The sequence below is a fragment of the Colossoma macropomum genome, unplaced genomic scaffold, assembly GCF_904425465.1.
Source record: "Colossoma macropomum unplaced genomic scaffold, Colossoma_macropomum, whole genome shotgun sequence".
In the NCBI taxonomy this organism is placed as follows: domain Eukaryota; kingdom Metazoa; phylum Chordata; class Actinopteri; order Characiformes; family Serrasalmidae; genus Colossoma; species Colossoma macropomum.
The window spans coordinates 22,397,751-22,418,381 of NW_023494809.1; the positions used below are offsets into that span (position 1 = coordinate 22,397,751).

At 38.9% G+C, this 20,631-nt stretch overlaps 1 protein-coding gene across 1 annotated transcript; it reads left to right on the top strand.

Moving 5' to 3' along the window:
- The first annotated feature begins 14,365 nt into the window (after window positions 1-14,365).
- Window positions 14,366-16,509, top strand: rrs1 (ribosome biogenesis regulator 1 homolog). The gene has a single exon (XM_036558826.1). The coding sequence runs from the start codon at window positions 14,375-14,377 to the stop codon at window positions 15,419-15,421; it is 1,047 nt and encodes a 348-aa protein (XP_036414719.1). The 5' UTR covers window positions 14,366-14,374; the 3' UTR covers window positions 15,422-16,509.
- Window positions 16,510-20,631: the final 4,122 nt, after the last annotated feature.

The window sequence follows — 20,631 nt, forward strand, 5'->3', positions numbered from 1 at the left end:
GATTGGGCAAGTTCCTCTACAAGGAACTATTTCACATCAAACCACTCTGAGAGAATTTGTTTACACCTCAAACATTTGTTTACACCACTGAATTATACAAAACCCTGCTGGTGATATCCCATATTAATAAAAATAATGCATGGCCACGACTTATAAGGTGTGGGAATGAGATGCCTTACTAAGTTGTGGCCACAACTTAATTATCTCATTCCCACACCTTACTAAGTCCTTGCCATGCTTTAGGAGCTCGTTCCCACACCTTACACTTATTCAAAAATCACATTCATCCTAGGGAGACTTAACTACTTTTAAAATCACAGTAGTAAAAATCACATTAATCTTAATGAGACTCAATCACTCCAGTATCACAGTGACAAAAAATCACATTAATTCTAGTGAGACTTAATCACTTCGAAATTAGCGACAAAAATCACATTCATCCCTATGAGACTTAATTCCATTCAAATCACAGTTCCAAAAATCGCATCCATCCTAATTAGACTTAATAACATCCAAATCACAGTGGCAAAAATCACAGTTATCCTAGTGAGGCTTAATCACTTTAAAATCACAGTGGCATAAATCACATTTAACCTAATGAGACTTAATCACTTCGAAATCAGTGACAAAAATCACATTCATCCCCATGAGACTTAATCACATTCAAATCACAGTTCCAAAAATCGCATCCATCCTAATTAGACTTAATAACATCCATATCATCGTGGCAAAAATCACAGTTATCCTAGTGAGGCTTAGTCATTTTGAAATTACAGTGGCAAAAATCACAATCAACCTAATCCTACGCATTAATACAGCGTGGCCATGCATTGTTTTTATTTATATGCGATGTCATCAGCAGGGCTCCATAGAATTTTCAGACTATTTTAGAGACAAGGTGGAATTCCCTTTAAAGGCAGAGACTTTAAAGCACCAAATCATTTTTCACAGTGACATCTCAGAGCAGATAGGAAGGAAGAGGTGTTTTATGACTTTCCATGTAAATCAGTGGAAAACAGTGGGAGCCCAAAGAGAAAAAGGCATTTGAGCCCTTTGAAGGGTTAAACTTTTCTGGATCCAAAGCAAACTCCTGGGGTTCCTTTCTCAGCTGCTGATGAGGTAGCCTATGAGTTTTTCACACTTTCAGGGACATTTCTAGCTGTGTTCTCTCTGAAGTCATCACACAAATTAACAGACGGTCTCCTGATTTCAAAAAGTCTTGGAGTCTAGCACTCTTGGCTCTTCATGAGCGAAGTCTAGTTGAAGAAAATTTCTGCAGAAATTGAAGTGTCTCCAGTGTTTCATATGGCTTTACACTTATTCGAAGTGCTGTATGTGGAGTAAAGGGTTTTTTTTTGTTAAAGCCAGTGGAGGAGTGGCCCTTTGGGATGGTAGAACCTCCATAATAGCCCCAGCACATTTCTCAAAGGGCTAATTTGTCACTTGTCAAATGCATATTTGGTGAAAGGTAATTTGCTTTAGTTGGGCGGATTCCCTGTGGTCTGTCTCTGTCACTTCAGACGACGTTGGATGAAGGTACGTTAAGCAGTGATTTGATGCTAAAAGCTCCCATCTTTCCAACCACCACCACCATCTTTCTGTACACACGCAAACCAGCACCTGTCCACCAACAAAGAAGAAAGATAAAGAGTGGTTCATCCTAGGCTGTGGTCATCAGGTTCGTGCACAGGAGTTTTGCTGTCTGCATCATATGCTCATCTTTAGTTTGATAAAATTAACAAATATTCAGTTAATAATTTAAATAAAAATGTATTAAGCAACCCCAAACTTTGACACCCAAATATTTTGCATTAGCTAGAAAGCAGTGGCTAAGTCAGCTTAGCTAGTTATAGTTAGCCTTAAAGTCAACATGTTTTAGAAATCATAACTTTTTTTTTCATTCCTTCTCCATCCGCTGGTGTGTGGTGATATAATTAAAAATCAGAAGACTTTTTATATGCCGACAAAAGTCAATCAATTGTGATGAAGAAGATGGAAAACAATAATTTTGGCTTTCAAATGCTATAATATGATGAATAATGTAACCAGGAACATGTAGTAAATTTTGTTTCCAGGTTGAAAGCAGTAGCCGACTGTGCTAAAAATAGCAACGCAGGCTCTCATGTCTGAAGAAGCCTGGCAAATGCTTGTGTAAACATTCAAAATACAATGTCAGATAAAACTAACATCATGTCATATCATATCATACCGTATCATATCATATCATGTCATGTCAATATCAAGATCAATTAACAACAATAATAAAAGCCCTTCATACTGAACAATTCATGTATTAAACTTGATGATTCAATGCATACTCAAAATATATTGTCAGTAATATTGCTTAGAAAATGTGTGTGTGTGTGTGTGTGTGTGTGTGTGTGTGTGTGTGTGTGTGTGTGTGTTGCCAAAGGCAGAGATGTGTTGATATAGTACAGTACTGTGCAAAAGTTAAAGACCACCCTTCATTTCTTAAATTCATTTTTAGCAGCATGTACAACTAAATATTTACTAAAAAAATACATATAAAAATACACAGAAGCCTCAACATCCAATTTCACCTTTTTCCGTATTTTTGTCCACCCTTTGCCATTATTACAGTCTCCATTCTTTTCAGGAGACTTCTGCAGTGGATATTTTTTCACACCTCCAAAGTTCAGTCTTAGAAGTTGGTTGCATTTTCTGCTTTTCACGATCCAAACCATGTTGTTCCAATGATGTCGAGGTCCGGACTCTGGGGTGGTCAGTCACCAGCAGCTTCTGTGTTTGATTTGGAAATCCTTCCTTTTCTCAGTAAGAGCTTCTTGACAGCTACACATCCTTTCAGACTCATAGCACTGAGTTGTCTTCTCACAGTGGAAGGATGGACAGAAACATCTTTGATGTTTTAGATTTGAAGCAAGAGTGGACTTAATTTTTCTTCAAAGATAAAAACTTTAAGTATTGTTTATCTGATTGGGACAGTTTTGGTGGTCTATCATGTCTTGCATGGTTGTTAGGAGTCCATGTTTAGAAACTCCTGTTTTTTTCACGTATTTTAATTTGACTTTCATTTTGCTATTGCAAGTGGATTATCTCATATCTAATTTCCTCTGAAATATCTCATGAAAAATATCTCATGAAAAAATGAATAACTTGCTTAACAGCTGCTTTGACTAGAATTTAAATAAATGAAACGTTAAATAAATAAGTGTTTTCAAGTAAGTTCAATGCATCACTTCTTCCAGTGTGTCCTCCAGATGAGGATGAGGTTAAGATTGTGCCAACTGAAAAATAGCATGCAGATCACTGATCTACAGTAGGGTAACTGTTCTTTTACGTAACCATGTTCATTTAAAAAACCACCACTGATCGCACTGGCTGTTAACATGGCTTGACCTCACCCTTCAATATATTGTCAGTTGCTAGATCTGCCTTATTCAGTCTCAACTGACCATTCCCCTTCTAATTGGTGACATTGTTCTAATTGACAAGCTAAGAGTGGGCTTTGATGACCTTTTCCCCTCGTCCTGCTCTGCCTTTTGGCGTGTTCTCTCCTTCAAAGGGGATTTCTGTGGGCTGCATTTCTACAGACACAAACACCAGATATTTGCATACTTGTTATTTCCGCTTTTTTGTCCTTTGTTCTGGATGAGATTATGAGTGTGTAAAGAGTGTGCTGCCCCGGGCTGTTTGAGGGGCTTGGGTAATAACAGGCTGCGTCTTCAGTATTATTGACACTGTGGAGATTAGTTATGGTGACAGATCTCAGAGCTTTATGAACAGAGGGAAGTGGAAGTGTGCTTCTCAGGAAACGTAGCTGAGGGCTTTCCTCTGTGAGCAATGGCGCTGGGCTTTTTTTGTGCAGTGCCCCGAATGGTAACTGGGCTGAGGGATGACCTCCATTAGGGCTTAATGTCATTTCCATTATATTCTGTCCAGACCACAGCATGAAGCGCATGGCTGCTGCCGAAGCATGTCACGAAAAAAGGTGCAAAAAAAGGCTTGGAATGTCACTTCAAGGACTGTGGCTCACATGCTGGGCCTTTTCTAGGAGCGCAGCCAGATTTTGTAGAAAGCCGGCCAGTGTGCACACTCCGCTCCCACTCTGTGCCAACTCTGTTCATTTGTGAGATTCCAGACGGCCTCAGCGCCAGCCATAACCCCCAGAACAGGAATCTCGGCTGCAATGTATGACTGGATGGAGGACTAAAGGGTTAAAAAAATCACCATTGCTCTGGTCGTCAAAGTTTATTGCTTTATATTCCAAGGAACTCTTGGCGGTTCCACACTTTTGTTCCTTACCCTTAATAATAATAATTCTGCATCGATTTTCATGTACTCACTGAATAATAATCAAAGGTTAAACTGGCATTTAGAAGATGGAACTCTTCACAGTACGCAGACTAGAAGGCTTTTAATTCAGTTTTAACTTTTATGCCTATGTAGCTGCTGCAGCCAACTAGCCTGCAGAAATTTGTTAGGTTAGCCAGCTAATCATCAAGCTACACATTAACCTGCACCATCTCATATGGAAAAAATATATGGACATACATTTTTGTATTTGAAATACATTTCAAATGCTTTGCAAAACATGCTGAAATACATTCCATAATTTACTGCCATATTAACCAAACATATTTTAAAATACATTTATTTTAAAATGTATGGGGAAATATTACGCATAGAAATGTACCAAAGTACAAATAAATATATGTAAATGTCTTCATCAAATACATTTGAAAACTTACTAAAATAGCCTAAATACTGGCTAAATCACTGTGTGGATACCTTTTCAAATTAATATGCCAGCATCTTAATTTTAAATATTAGCAAATGAGCAAATATTAACTCACAAAAGCGAGTGTTGTAGGTATTGATTCCCTGTGAAAATGCAGTTATGATTTGATATCTTGCTTATTTGAAATATGTTTTGTGTGGTCAATGCAAAGTACAATGCAAAACACAGAAGTCAGTACCGTTCATTCAGTTCATGCATATTTAGTTCTATCTGTAACCTTAAAACTACATACAAACCAAAAAAATCATAACAAATACAAATTAATGGATTTAAAAATATATATTTAATAAAACCTTTTGAAACAATACATTTAAAATCCTTGAAAAATACATCTGGAATATATTCTTTTTCCATATGGGGTGAACAACTAGTTGGCTGTATTTACATGTAATCTGCATATTAGGTAATGTAGGATTGTCACTGTCAATTCTATTAGTAATTGAGTAATACACTGATTATTTTAATAATTAACCAAACGGTCAAACAATAAAAATGGCCTTAAATGAGCATTAACACACTATGTAGAGCCTACAAAACACTGTGGATAAATATGTATAAACAGGTGTGTAAATCACACTCTGCTTCTTAATGTGAGAGGGCTGTATGAAAATTTATGATGTATTATCAGGGTATCAAAATCAATTTCTTCCTTTTAAAGTCACTTTAATGAGACTTTTTATGAAAATTTAAGACATTTCTAATAGACTTGTCACAGCTGAACGTATCATAACAGTATTTAATGTGGATTTCTTCACGTACCCTTTGCCACTGCAAGTGCTTTCAATGTCAGCGCTAAGCTAGGGTTCAATACTACTAAGGCCAGCTCTACTTTAACATAGACTTTTAAAGAATTTGAAACTTGAACCAAACATTCAAGTCGTATGCTTTACTTTTTATGCTGCAATGAATCATTTGTTAAAGCGTAACTCTGAATATTATTGGAGGAACATGTTAGCCTGTTAGCTAACTGCCTAGCAGTTCAGCCTTGACCTAGTTCAGGGGTCGGCAACCCAAATGTTAAGAAGAGCCATTTTGTCCTTTAAACAAAAATCAAACCACCCTGGGAACCACAATATTTAATGTCCATTTTATCATCTTGGCTTGTCTCAGTATGTGCTAATGTGGTAGTATAGCCTAAAATATAATACAAAAGAAAACACAGCTTACTTTGCTTTTCATTTCCAGCAGGATGCTTCTCCGCAAAAGTAGAACAGTTACTTGTAAAATGTCTCTCAATGTTTGACTTTTTACGAGGCTGAAGTCACTTCTCATTCACCAGCTTCTTGTTCTAATTTTTCCGTTCCACCTTAAATTCTGCCTGAGGTGCCAGAATGTAACTGCTGCACCATTTAAGGTGGAATGAGGTAATTTGAACATAAAGCTGACTTCAGCTTTATGACTTTTTAGTGTTTGACAGTTTCTCGTTGTAGATTAAACATATCAGGAAACTAGCTCTAGTGCTTACAAATGCAAGTCCATTCGTCTCCAAATTATCAAAGTTCATCTTAAGTCTTTCTCTTTGCCTTTTTGTTAGCTACGAGTGAGGCGAGACTTTTGTCAGCATTGCTATATGATCAGCAGTCTGCACACCAACCTGCAGGGTTAAAGGGTGAATGAGCCGTTATACATTAACTCCAGCGTTTAAGACCATTTAGTGTTAAAACTATGTTAGAACAATCAGTAAAGGAGGATTATTTTATTTTTACCTAAAAATATGATTCTGCTGTGGAGCCACATGTTGCCGACCCCTGACCTAGTTAAACAAAATCCCTGTACATTAAACTTCACACGTGTAATTTGGAACAGCACACTTTCATTTTACTTCATATACATGTAAGGTAAGATCACCTCAGTTAGGTGGACTTGGACCACAAACTCAACTGACTGGGCCTTAATGTTTCTTGTGAAACATGACTGTTCCTTATTTTTTTCGATGAAGAAACAGTGAATATGATAAATGTTTTGACTGCAGGCAAAACAAGAAAAAAAAACTCTGGAGAAAATAGCAGGTAGAATATTTTTGCCCTCCAGGTTACCTAGAAAGTGCCAGAATACCACGCATTCTGGTCCAATTTAACCACCCATAATAGGCCTTGGGATTTGAACATATAAAGGAAAAACAAGTTCTTGAAGTTTTACTGAACCTTGTTTCATCAAATCGTTCAGTTTCTGCAGAGGATATTAGCCCAGTATATATCTACATCTGCTTCAGCGCCAAGCTGGCATCAGCCGCTCCCTTTAGGAAGAAGAAGGATGTTCAAATTCAAGTCAAATTGCTTTTATTGGGTGCCTGAATACAAATGAGATACCTCAAAAAAGACCAAACACATCTTCCCCCATATCCGCTTTGTCCAAATATAGCCAACTTTGTCTCACTGCGTCACAATTTCTGCTCATAGCCCCATTAGATAAAGGGAATATCTGAGGAGAAGAACGTGGTGGTGGTATGTGGAGGATTTTAGTGTTCTAAGCCAGGTGTATTTTGGTACACTGTATGACTCTGCTCCTTGGAAGCAGCCAGATCTTCCTTTCCACAGTGAAACTGGAGTGGATCTAGGCATCTTTAGAACTCTAAACTGCTGGAATTGAGACTAGGGTTTGTGTATGCTACCGGAAGAGCGTGTTTTTATGAAAGAAGAGACGAGTGCAATAAAAGTGCACTTGTCATTTGTTTTGCAGAGACACGGGGATAAATGAAGCATCTCGTCAAGTCGCATCCCTTCGGGTATGTGAACGTCAACCCTCTTTAGTATCATAACCTCGCACTTCAATCTCATCATTAGCCACTTTCAATGTCATCTTTTAGGGCACGTGCTTAAAAACTGTTATTTCTTTAAGACACACCGGCTCCAATTACCACCCTTCTTAGCTCCCTTAAATGTAGTGAAAACTTCGGGCGTAGATGTCATTCCTCATGATTTAATGCTCCACTGGGAAATCCACAGCTAGCAGCCTCAATATCTGCTCACACCTCACACGATTGGCTCGTTTAGACTTGTTAACGCTCTCTGCCATCAGATTTGGCTGACTTGGAACGGAGCTGGGCTCTTACATTTACATAACACACAGCTATAAATACGCGTACACAAGCAACCATCATGGTCACTTCCGATTCGGTCAGATTGGCTGTGATGAATTTCTTCTTGGTTTTGCTGCTCCACAATGTGCCCTGTGGTAGAAACAGACCGGAGACGTCCACAAAAAAGGGAACAATTGAGGCTAGGGCAGTTAGCCGTCCACTTAAGTGACGTCACATCGCTCAATTTAGTGATTCACAGATCACAGTGGCCTGTGCTCATTGAAGGTGCCACCAGTCAGAAGGTGTTACAGTGAGAGACTGTGGAAGACTGATTATCCCATCAGCCACACGCTGACAGTGTGACCTTTGCTGGGATACATGTATTCCCAAGGCTGATCATGCTCGGCCTCTGGGGGCATTCAAGACATGACACATGCAGTCACAAGTCACCAGCTGTAAGGTAATGCAAGTGTCACAAGCAGGGGGTAATGTTAGATCATGAAGATGCATGATTGATCTTTTTCCTGCTGAGCCTGTCAATTATAAAACAATGGCAAAGACAAGTATGGATGAATTAGAATGCAACAAAGGCCCTCAATACAAGATGCTGGAGTGATATATCGTCCGCACTAGTATGCTGGTATTAGTAGTTCGGTTTTCATACAGTTTTCAAATTAAATTCAAGTAAATAACTTAAAGGTGACAGAAATGTTATGCAAATACTAACCTTTCTATGCGTCAAGACACAGATGTTTATCATGTTTATGTGCATCTTTGCAGAAGTATAAATCAGCCTTATGTTTTCTGGTTTCTATTTGGCTAATATATACAATATTATGTTCCCTAAAGTTCCCTTTGGTAGAATACAACAACACAGTCCTATTAAACAGGCTATGTCAGATTTGTAAGACATTCTTTTGGCATAGAGTAGCAGTACTCAGGAAGCATGGGCTCATTAGTGATGGCAATGCAAACTTCAATATCATCTGATACCATGATAAAATTTAAATATTGCAGAATTTGAATTTATCAATATTTCTCAGCACTAGCTACAGTACCCTGCTGAAAAAACAATGCTGGTTTAAGCTGGTTTATGCTGGTCTGATGCTGGTCTAGTGCTGGTTTAGCTGGTCACCCAGCATGGTCATACTGGGTGACCAGCATACCAGCATCAAAACACAACATATGCTGTTTTTTCTGGTGACCAGTTGTGCCGGTCTACTCTGTGTTTTAGGCAGGGTTGGTAATTGAAGCTTTGTATGGTAGTTCCTTTAGGCCACTACTACACATTTTGTGCATTCACGTGCACTCCTCCCCCAAGATATGTGTCTTAGAGAACACATCAAGCCAGAGACGCTTTCGTCACAAAACAGCCAATGGCATGCCCTCACTGCTGGCAACATAAACGGGCAACTTCCAAGCACATTCTCAAACAGAAACAGCTTGTGACTGCTGAGACAGGAAAGAGGAGCTTTCATATAGCATACAAGCTTGTGTGGAGCAAGCACGCTCACTCGCTTCTTATTAAGATTCTCACCATCACGCTACCTGCAGGCGTGCGCAGCGGCGTCATTCCTGCACTCATTTCCATAGCTGTCAGCAGCCTCACTTTCACAGGAAGACTTTCAAACTGGCTGTAATTAGTGCCGCCCAAAATAAAACAATGTCATTCGCCCATTCCGTGACATTGTTAAATGAACAATCAAAGCTCGAGGGTACCTTTCTCCAATACCTATAAGCCATCTGACGACTTTTTCTGAATTGCAAATCACACCTGATGGATGTTTTGTTGGTCGGTGACTCATATGAATGATAAGTGATGATGAAATTCTCCATACCATATGTACATAATAATTCCACCATGTTAGGAAAAGTTGTTTTGAGATGTTTTTCACTTCTCTGCAAACTCTGTTTTACATTTATGAAGCACAGCTGAGGTTTGGGGGTAAACATTAGCGGTCTCTTCTCTGTTTACCGTCTGCAATGCTCTTGAACTGACCCTAAATGCACTGACCCTCAAAGCTAATCAAAATAGAATCCCAAAACGATGGCTTGTAGGTTACATGGGTCATGTTTTGAAAATTCACTAAAGGGAATCTTCATATCTGAATGTGACAAACCGGGGGAGCTTCTTCTTTTGCTTGAATATGCTTGTCAGTGTGGATTCAGATCATAAAGCAGTACCATCATCTTTTCCTTACAAAAACCTGCTACAGGAACCCACCTTGGGAGAAGATAAACATATAAATATGTTTTATTAGTATGAGAAGAGTAGTTCATTGGTGTGGTGAACCTTCTCACTACATTAAGGTCTACACAGCATATGAAAGCCCATCAGTCAATTCTGAATAGCATCATATTTCACAAGGAAGCATTCATAGCAATGAATAAAAATGCATTTTTCTGATGCATAAATCCACGGAGCAATGCTCTTCTATGATGTTACGCAATTACAGCATAAATACATTCAATCCGCACTTGGAAAATGTTATTTCTGAAAACACTGGAATCTCTTCAGCCTGGAATCTTCATGAATGATTTGACATCTATGTTGCGCCTGCCTCACAAATGTGGGGTTGATTTCCAATAGGCCCTCAAAGCCATGAATCAGGAAGGGCCTCTTCTTCTCTTGAATTACTCTCTCATTTACTTTCTATTTGATTATCACACAGACTGATTACCTTTTCAAGGTACGGCACAGCACTCTGCAGTTTTTCTGGGCAGGGACTATTAGCCGCGGCTCTAATAATTCACGGTGAATGGAAATTTTATTCAGCGTACTGTTGCCCTCCAAGTCTATTGGGAAACACCAGCGTCCTAGTTAAAGAAGAAAATGGAACCCTCTGTCCATACTGATGAGGAGAAGAGAGGTCCTCACAGAAAAACAAAAGAGGACATCCGCACTCTATAGCCCCAAAGTCCACACAACAAGCCCGCTGTGGGCGTTCTCCAGGGACTGGGAGCGATCCTTCAAAGTCCCTCTGTTCTCCGGCCGTGACTGAAATAATTAGGTCTACCTGTGCTGTATGAATAGACTTTAATGAGGAGGCTAGTGGCAGAGCTCACTCACTTTCCAAGCTATATTCATGAAGTAATCCAAGCCAGGCCCAGACCATGACACTTCCCAATGATTTAGCATTTTGCATCAAATTCAGTTTTTCATTGCTTCCATTCAGTATCAGTTAGCCTAGCACAGACTAATCCATTCAACCCCAGAATTTTCTTTTGCTTGTAAAGCTTTTTATTGAAAGATAAACTATAAGTTAAATTATTTTTTTTAACCAGATTTTTATGTGGTGTTATTAGTCACATGACCAGAGACATATACTTCAAGTTTACACCTGTGAAAGATGAGCTCAGAAGAAAGTTAGTAAAATATGTTATAATAAAGATGCAACTGCCATATTTGGTACATATCATTTTTAAAGGGTATATGATTTATATTTTAATAAGATTGGGCTGCCATGCGTTTATTTAATATAGCTTGACATTGTCTGAAGTTTTGGATATGCTAGAACATGAATAACCAATAGAGATTAAACAGAGCATGTCCATCATTATAACAATATGTTGCTTCAGGGTATGTTTTTTATTATCAATAAAGTTATTTTACTGTTTTAAATGCCTTGTGTAATTGGGTATAATTCAAATCATAAAGCAGTACCATTGTCTTTTTGCTATAATCTGCTACATGAACCCATCTTTGGAGAAGTTATTTTGTTTTGTCGGTGTGAGATGAGTTTCTTGGTGTGGTGTACATTTTCACTACAATAAGGTCTACGCAGCATATGAAAGCACATCAGTTAATTCTGAACCACCATATTTTACACGGTAACATTCATAGCACTGGATAAAAATGCATTTTTCTAGTGCATAAATCCACAGGGCAATGTTCTTCAATGATGTTAGGCAGTTACAGCATAAATACATTGAATCCAGAGTCATTTGTGTCAAGTATGCACCTGAGAAAGATGAGCTCCAAGGAAAGTTAGTAAAATACAGTAGTTGCATAATGATGCACCTACTGTATTTGGTACATATTGTCTTTTAAGGTTATATGATTGATGTTTTAATACAATTGCACTGCCATGTTTATATAATGCTCACAGGAGATGTAAACATGTAAATGCTCAAAACTATGACCAGTGGGATAACACAGTGGCTCACATTTGCTGTTGATAGTACTAACTATCAATCATTTTAGTCCTCATAGCTTGACTTTGTCTGAGGTTTTGGAAGTGCTGGAACAGGACAAACCAATAGAGATTACACAGAGCACTTGCTTCGTTATATAAATATGCTGCCTCAGTTCTTTTTATTGTTTATCAATTTAATTTTTTAATTTTTTGTGTAATTGGATCTAGCTGAACTGATGTTTAACTGATGCAACTTTTGACTTTTGTCTCTGTTTTTTCCTAGCAACTTAGTTATTAACCTTCCTAGCAGAGAAATAACTTTTGTTTTTGGCATAATTTGAAAATGCCTGTTGCCTTTTACATTGTGTGAAAATTTCATGATGAATGGACCAAAAGAAAAGGCTGGTTCCACTGACTTACATTAAAAGTAAAGTATGTTTTTCCTTGTCCTGTAAAGTTACCATTTTGGAGATGCGAGGTTTTCTTCTGATAACAGCGATATACCAGCATGGTATACCAATAATGGTACCTGGTCACCAGCAACACTAGCATATGTTGTGTTTTGGATGCTGGTGTGCTGGTCAGCAGCAATGGAAGCTGATATGCTGATCACCACCAAAACCAGTATACGTTGTGTTTTGATGCTGGTATCCTGATGAACCAGCATGACCATGCTGGGGTGACCATCTACACCAGAACCAGACTGTTCTGTGCTGTTTTTTTCAGTTGGGGTGGCACAAAAACAAAATATACATGTTCACCAACTTTTCCAAAGTAATTTCTGAAAAGGCATACTGTTTATATCATGAGGAGTCAAATTCATATGCTCCAATAGTTGGGAAAATCTGGGATTTTATAGTTAAGAGCATGCCAACTTGGTGAGCATTAGCATAGTAATGCAGGGATAACCTAGGCCTACAGATTTTAGGCTACAGAAAGGCTACAACTTCACTAAAGTATTGTAAGTGTTCTCTTTAATATGTAAGTAAGCGTAAATGCAAATAAATAGCCTAATGTAGACTTTGTTGTGCAAAAATGTGAAGGAAAGTTATTATGAACCTGTTATTCTCATTTGCATTTGCCTGAGGTGTCCTCAGTTCCTTCATCTAAATGAGAAATTTAAACAGCAGCTCCACCCAGTGGATAAAGTCAGAACTACTCTATACATGCAGTAAGTGTGCTAGTGCAGTCTTCACCAACCCTTCTCTCGGAGGTCTAAATTCAATCCAAATCCAACTCACTTCATTCAGCTAATCGAGGACTTCTGAAGGTAGTTATTAATTGGGGTTGATTAGAGTTTGCAGGAGGGGAGATCTCCAGAAACAGGTTTTATGATAACCAGACTCCACATACATTAACTAAAATTATGATTGAACAAGCTATTTTCACATGACTTGCCAACCTCTACAAAATAGGAATACACTTCAGTTGTTTGCAGTTGAAACAGTTGCTGATCAGATAATGTTCCTGTATGGTAATAACCTTCAGTTATCAAGAAGTTTGTGTGACTACATTCTCCCTCACAGCCCACCAAACTGAAAGATGACCCATGTCCTCAGCCTTGTTATGGATGCACTTCAAACTCTTGATGACAGAGGTGTGCCTGGAGGTTTCTCGGTCATGAAGAAGAAGAAGAAGAAGAAGAAGAAGAAGAAGAAGAAGAAGAAGAAAAGAAGAAGAAGAAGAATGCAAAATAGGAGAACAAGAATCCAGCACAGTTTGGTGATTTCCGGTTCAAAACACGCATTTCAACATAACAGTTTAAAGGGCCTAATACTAGAATATAATAAGGTATCTGTCATGTTATGTAATATTCTGTAGCACAGCAATGTATTCCTCAGCCTTTATTTATTTGTTTCTGTAACTATCAGGTTTACCAGATGTGTTAGAGCAGAAAAATGGATTGTGTTGGTGCCTGGCCCTCCAATCAGTGAGACAAATGCCATACTGTCAAATTGAAATAAGTAAATAATTATAATGATAATACAAATGATATCTTGTCAACTTTATTAATTCTTTTGTGTGTACATGTATCTTCATTCTTTCTTTTTGCTTCCTGTATACTAATATATATATATATATATATATATATATATATATATATATATATATATGTGTGTGTGTGTGTGTGTGTGTGTGTGTGTGTGTGTGTGTGTGTGTGTGTGTGTGTACGGATCATATACTCAAGTCAAACATAATTTTTATTGTCGTAAGATAGAAATGATGTCTTTGAGAGTCAATGAGTAGTCAGTGGATTAAAGGGGCCTAATTTCTTTTCAGAAACGTTCAGAGAAAAACACTCAATCAAATTAATAGATATTAAATCTCCTCGTTTTGCCTACAGAGAGCACACATGTGCGCAGTACGTAGTGCTCGAGTCGGGACGCATCGTGTGACGTCAAAGCGTCGTGACGACGCATAGCACGTGCAAACAGCAACATGGCCGCGTGCAGCGTGGAAGACGTGCTGGCCAAAGCGGAGCGAGAAGAAGCGGAGAAACTGAAGAGCATCACGGTGACAAAGGAGCTGGAGCTGGAGTTCGATGTGGGGAACCTGCTGGCGCTGGATAAGAACCCGGCGGTGCTGAGAGACCCGCACCGGGACCGAGAGGAGCTCCTGCGGGCGCTGGCGCGAGACAACGCGCAGCTGCTGGTGAACGAGATCTGGAAGCTGCCGGCGGAGCGCGCGGACGACGTGCTAGTGGTGAAGCTGCCGGAGCCGAGCACCAGGCTACCGCGCGAAAAGCCCCCTCCCAAGGCAAGACCCCCAACGAAATGGGAGCAGTTCGCCAAGCTGAAGGGGATCCAGAAGAAGAAGAAGACGAACCTGGTGTGGGACGAGGTGCACAAGGAATGGCGGAGGCGCTGGGGCTACAAGCGGGCCAAGGATGACACTAAAGAGTGGCTGATCGAGGTGCCCGAGACGGCGGACCCGAACGAGGACCAGTTCGCCAAGAGGAACAAAGCCAAGAAGGAGCGAGTGGCCAAAAACGAGTTCAACCGCCTGCGCAACATCGCACGGGCTACCAAAACGAAGGTGCCCGGGATGGGGCTCGCACCGCGGGCGCAGCAGTCCAAGAACGAGCTGGCTCAAGCCATCAGCGTGGCCAAGACCGCCACAGCTTCGGTGGGCAAGTTCCAGGAGCGGCTGCCTAAAGAAAAGGGGCCCAAGAACACTGGGAAGAAAAGAAAGTTCCAGCCTCTGCTGGGAGACTTCAGCAGCGAGAAGCAAAAGCAGCTGGAGCTGCTCAAGGTGATGGAGAGTAAGAGACCAAGAGTGGACATGACCAAAGCAGTGAATAAACAGATAAGGGAGGAAGAGGAGGAGGAAGGGAGGGCAAGAAGGAGTAAAGGGGTGGGGAAGAAGGGACGGAGAGGGAAGGGAAATGCCGCAGGTGGAAAAGGAAAGGGGAAAGGTTCCAAGGGCCCCAAAGGCCCCAAAGGTGGCAAAGGACGAAACCCTCGCATGAAGCAGGGGAAGCGTTGAGATGAACTTGTTTGTGCTTCAAACTGATCTGCTTGTCATTATGTCACATGTTCCCAGTCATGGTCCTGGAGTATCTCCTGTCCTGCACTTTTTAACATTCATCTGCTCTAATGCATCTATGTCCGCTCAGGAAGGTCTTGTTAATGAGCAGAAGAAATACTGAAAAGTAGAGGTCAGGGGATACTCCAGGACCACCAGAGTTAGGAATCACTGCACTGTGTGATGATTGTTGAACTCCTTGAGGTCCAGGGTCCAGCATACTTGAATGATTTCTTTGCTCATACACTTCTTATTGAACTCTTTATTTCAGAACCAGGTTTGGTTGATGCGGGCACAGAAATGAGCCAAAATGTGCTGGACTCTTGCCATCTGTGACCAGATCTGGCAGCATCTCTGGCTTGACAAGATGTGACGAAGTGCCTTGTGTTTGATGTTGAACAAGGGGGTGTTTTTTCAAGGCAGGCCCTGTATTCATGAAGCTTCTCAGATCAGGATTCATGATCTAGGATCTATTCCTGTCAGTAAAGGCACAGTTAATAAGATCTTATATCAGCGGTCCTGCTCTGAGAAGCTTTGTGAATATGGGTTTTTCACCTTAGCCTATAATATAGAAGATCTGAGGAATATTTCTACTGAACAGCCCTTAACTTTGGGCCTAGGTTATCTGGCTGATTAATCCTGATTTGTGAAATATCCCTCAGGCATTATAATGGTATACTTATTATTATTTTCAACCTGAAGACCTCTATACAAATAAAAAAAATGGAACTGCTCTTCCATTATGACTGTATAATTTGTCACTGTACATATTATATACATTTTATTTGTAATGCGTTTTCTCCTGAGTGAATCTGGAGAAGCTTTTGTTTTCAGTGCCCTCAATTATCATCAACCCTATGGACATTTTTCACAGTATTTTCTTGAATAAATTTTGTATTCGGTGTGATACTTGATCATATGCTGCACAGTTGTCTAATAGGGTGGTATAGCGGTCATCCATAATTTTCAGCATTTCTTTATAATGTAGTTGCTTCTGTAATGCTTCACATCTTTGTATTAAATTGCAAGGATGATTCAGCTGAAAAGCATTTATTTAGTCTGTCTGTTGCTATTAATGTGCTTTCCTCGAACTGTACCTCATTTAATCCGGTTTACAGATTAGCCGCAGCACCCATTATGCAAACCACCACGAAAGTGCCTGCAGTGAGAGGAGCTTGGACACATGCAGGGCCTGCAGTAAATAGACAAAAGCAGGTAAATATACTGAGGTTGGCATTAAAAGCAGTACAATCATTAGCAGCATTAAGTGCACCCCAGAATATCAAAGTAGATAAATATCACAAGGATTTTAGTGCCCTCTTGTGGTTCTTGTATGATATTGCATTCTGATTGCCATTGTAGTCACAGACATTGTTTAGCCAAAGGCCAAAACTGAGCCTTACAAAGATACATCAGAGCTACCACACAGAAAATCATTAGTGGGTCCCTTTATATTCTTCTAACAGCTTTGTGCTGAAAGTTGTTCAATCAGGCTGCACACAACACTTTCTCTGAACGCTGCGGAAGAGCCTGGATGTGCCCCAGCTCTTGCTTGAGGATTAGGAGTTAAAACGGAGTGTAATTTATAGGTGTACTGGGCCTTCAGTCCAGCAATGAGGTCAACAGGCTGTTAGTTTCATCAGACCTATTGTTTGCTAATTGCTCAGCACAAACGATACTCCACATCCTCTCCCTTTATCACTGTTTGGGGTCAGGAATGTCAGAAATGTCTCAGAGACAGGAAACTGACAAACTGATAACCTTCTTTAAGATCTTAGTGGTGCTATTTGCTTGCTGTTAATACCAGATTATTCATATAAGTCTGAAATGTCATGATTATTTGATATTTTTTAATTTATTGGTTAAAATGTACCTTCTTGGTGAATCTCTAATAATTAGCAATTTGCATGACAATAATGCATATTTTAAATTCTACACACTTAAAATTATTGGTCTCTTTAAGGGTTCTTTAGTAAAGAAAATGGTCCTATATAGTACAGTGAACACTTAAAGAACCCTTTGCATGATTAATCAGTTCTTTGCATGGTCAAAGAGTTCTTCAGATTGAGGAAGAATGTGCTGTATATGTTTCTATATAGCACCAAAAGGGTTTTTCTATTATAACAAGCTTGACATTGTAACAATAGAAGAACCCTTTTTCAAAAAGGTTCTATGTAGAACCATATACAGCACATTTGCCATCAATCACCATGCAAAGAACCCTTTGATCATGCGAAGGGTTCTTTGAGTGTTTATGGTACTATATAAAACCATTTCTTTACTGAAGAACCCTTGAAGAACTATCATTTTTAAGAGTGTACTGGTCTCTCTTACAGTACGAAAGGACACTCATTTATATGCATTTTTTGCCACATAGTATTACTACATATTTATAATGTCTTTTAAAAGGTGTTTTTAAAGGTACTTTATCTCCAACCCATGTGGTATGTAAACATTGTTAAAGTTTCATAAGTTAACATTCACTCCCCCTCCATATGGAAGCTAAGCTGCAAAAACAGCTCATTTTTCATTGTTTTGGTTGCGAAAACCAGCATATGTACATATATCCACCTGTTCACCCTACAGCAGTTTAGCCCCGCCCACTCACTTTGAAGTTATAGGGAGTGTTTCAGCCTGCTATTTGTATACTAGCCAGCCAGTCAAAACGGAGATCATTTACATATCCAAGTCTGTAAAACGTAGTAACAAAAACAGCCTGAGAAGTTGGAAGTGGCCATGTAAAAATTAATTATGGCTCCTCACAAAAAATAAAATATGACAGAAATGTTGGTTTTTATTGTTTGCCTTTTTTTTAACAAAAAAAAAAAAAACTGGTTACTTGGTTAAAAAAGAATTCTGAAAATTTTTCAGAATTTCTGCATAATTACAATAAGATTTAAAGAAAGTCATTAAGAGTGGACATCAAATATGAACTCGAGGAACTTGCCGAGTCAGAATTTTTACAGTGGTGATAAGAACCAGACATCGGAATCATTTAATGCCTCTAAAAGCTACTTCACAGAACACTGTTACATGGAATGGATATGAAAATGCTGTCTGATGGCAAATTTTAGCCTTTTTTATATAGTGAGGAGATACATGCAGGGCATTGCAAGGCAAAGTAGTCCCCAAAGAAACCTTATATTTTTCAGATTTGCCACTTTTTTACCATTATCAACACACATACACACACACATTATCTAAGCCACTTATCCTTGTGGGTCTCAGGGGGTGCTGGAGCCTATCCCAGCAGTCATACACCCTGAACAGGCTGCCAGTCCATCACATATAAAAACTCATGTCGGTTCACTTTTGGATAGTAAATAAAATGGCTATATTTGTGTTGTAGATATGGTGACCTCTGGTTCCTATTACCACCACTGTAGAGATCGGAGTCTAAATTTCTTGACAATAAACCATTTTGTATCAAAGCACTCTGAATTTTGTTTACATCTTAACTATTTTATTATGCAATAATTAAAAAAAATCTGGAATTCCCCTTTAATTGTCAAAACTAAGTAATGTTATTACTTTATTCAATATAATGTATAGTGGCAGCTTTAAACATCATTGCTCCTCTTTACTTACCGAGAGATTCATTACTCAAAAAAAGTCTTTGTTTGCCCTTGTTAATGATGAGATTTCTCTTCCAGCACCAAAAAACATTTTCCCCTTTTGAAAACAGATGCACGTCCCGTGTCTACATGTTAATGTTTATGTAAAGTTGGCGGGTCTTTCTGAATGACAGCATAATCTATCCTTCGTTCATTTGATGGATGCTGTTTGACCACTGACACCAGTCCGTAGGGAAGCCGAGGGATTTGGGGGTGGGAGGTTGGGGGGGGGGCAGTCCATCTGTTGACTGCTGTAATAGCGGTCAAAACAGCAGCTATTAACAATCACTATCCCACCTCACTGGACAGAAATATGGGACACTGTCAGCATCAAAATCAATCAGGCTCTCCAAGCTGAGGCTGGCTGACCCATATTGAGCTGGAAGTAGCCTCGGCCTGTCTCATACAAGCAGTGGGCCAGATGGAGAGAGAGCAAAGGTCAAACATTTTTAATTGAGTTTGAGGGTTTTTTTTTCTGCAATTCTTGAAAAGACTGCAAATCTCTTTTGTTGCTGCCTTGTAGACTTGTAGATTTGCAAAATGACAAAAAAATTGATAAACAGCATTACAGTGCTACTTTAATATGAATTAAATGGAAAAAAACTGAATCTGACAGCGAGATGAGCAGCCATTGAAAACTTTATTTTCTTAAAAAAAAAGTAATTGTGTTAAATTTGTAGAAAAAGAATTCTAATGTAAATGTACATAAAAGGTTAGCTAAACTGCATTGCAGTAATACTTTAATGTTAATGAAAAGAAAGAAAAACACTGAACAACAGAATTAAAGAGCTTATATCCTACATTCTTTTTTGTAGTTTTATTTCTTTCCCCGAGATAAATGTTTAAATATTTGTGTGAATTTATGAACCAAAAACAATCATAATTTATTTTTACATGACTATTTTTCAGCCTTTATCCCTCAGAATTAAACAGGCTGTTTTGTTCCTGTGCCTTTAAGCCTGATACATTTAAATGAGCTCTGTTCTGATTAGGTGCCCTGTATTGTACCTAAATCAAAAAGTAGTCCAGGCTAAACACTCCTTATAACTTCAACATAAATGGGCAGAGCTAAACTGCTATAGGCTTAATAGGCAGATACATAGTTGTATGCAAACCTGTGAACACCCCTGGTCAAATGACCAGTTTTATTGATTTTCTAAGTGAAAATAAGTGAACACATCCTCTACAGAGAACACACCTCTGCATATTTAAATGCACAATTACTATTCATTTGCTAAATTTAACATACTGAAAAAATAACAAATGTAGCTTGTGCAAAAATCATGGCATATTTTATATATTATATTTTATTTTTTTCCAACATGTTTAACCTGGCAAAAACAGACGTATTGCAGTAAATTTGCAGATGTTTGCCATATTTAAGTTTGTTATCTGTAGGGACTGTTGTTACTTCAATTCAACAAAGCTATAAATTGACCAGCGGTGTTTACACTTTTGCATACAGCAGTAGGTAAGTGAGATGGATTTTGTGACATCACAAAAACAATGAATTAAAAACCAAACTTTTTGCAGCTTACTTTCTTTATATGAACTGTA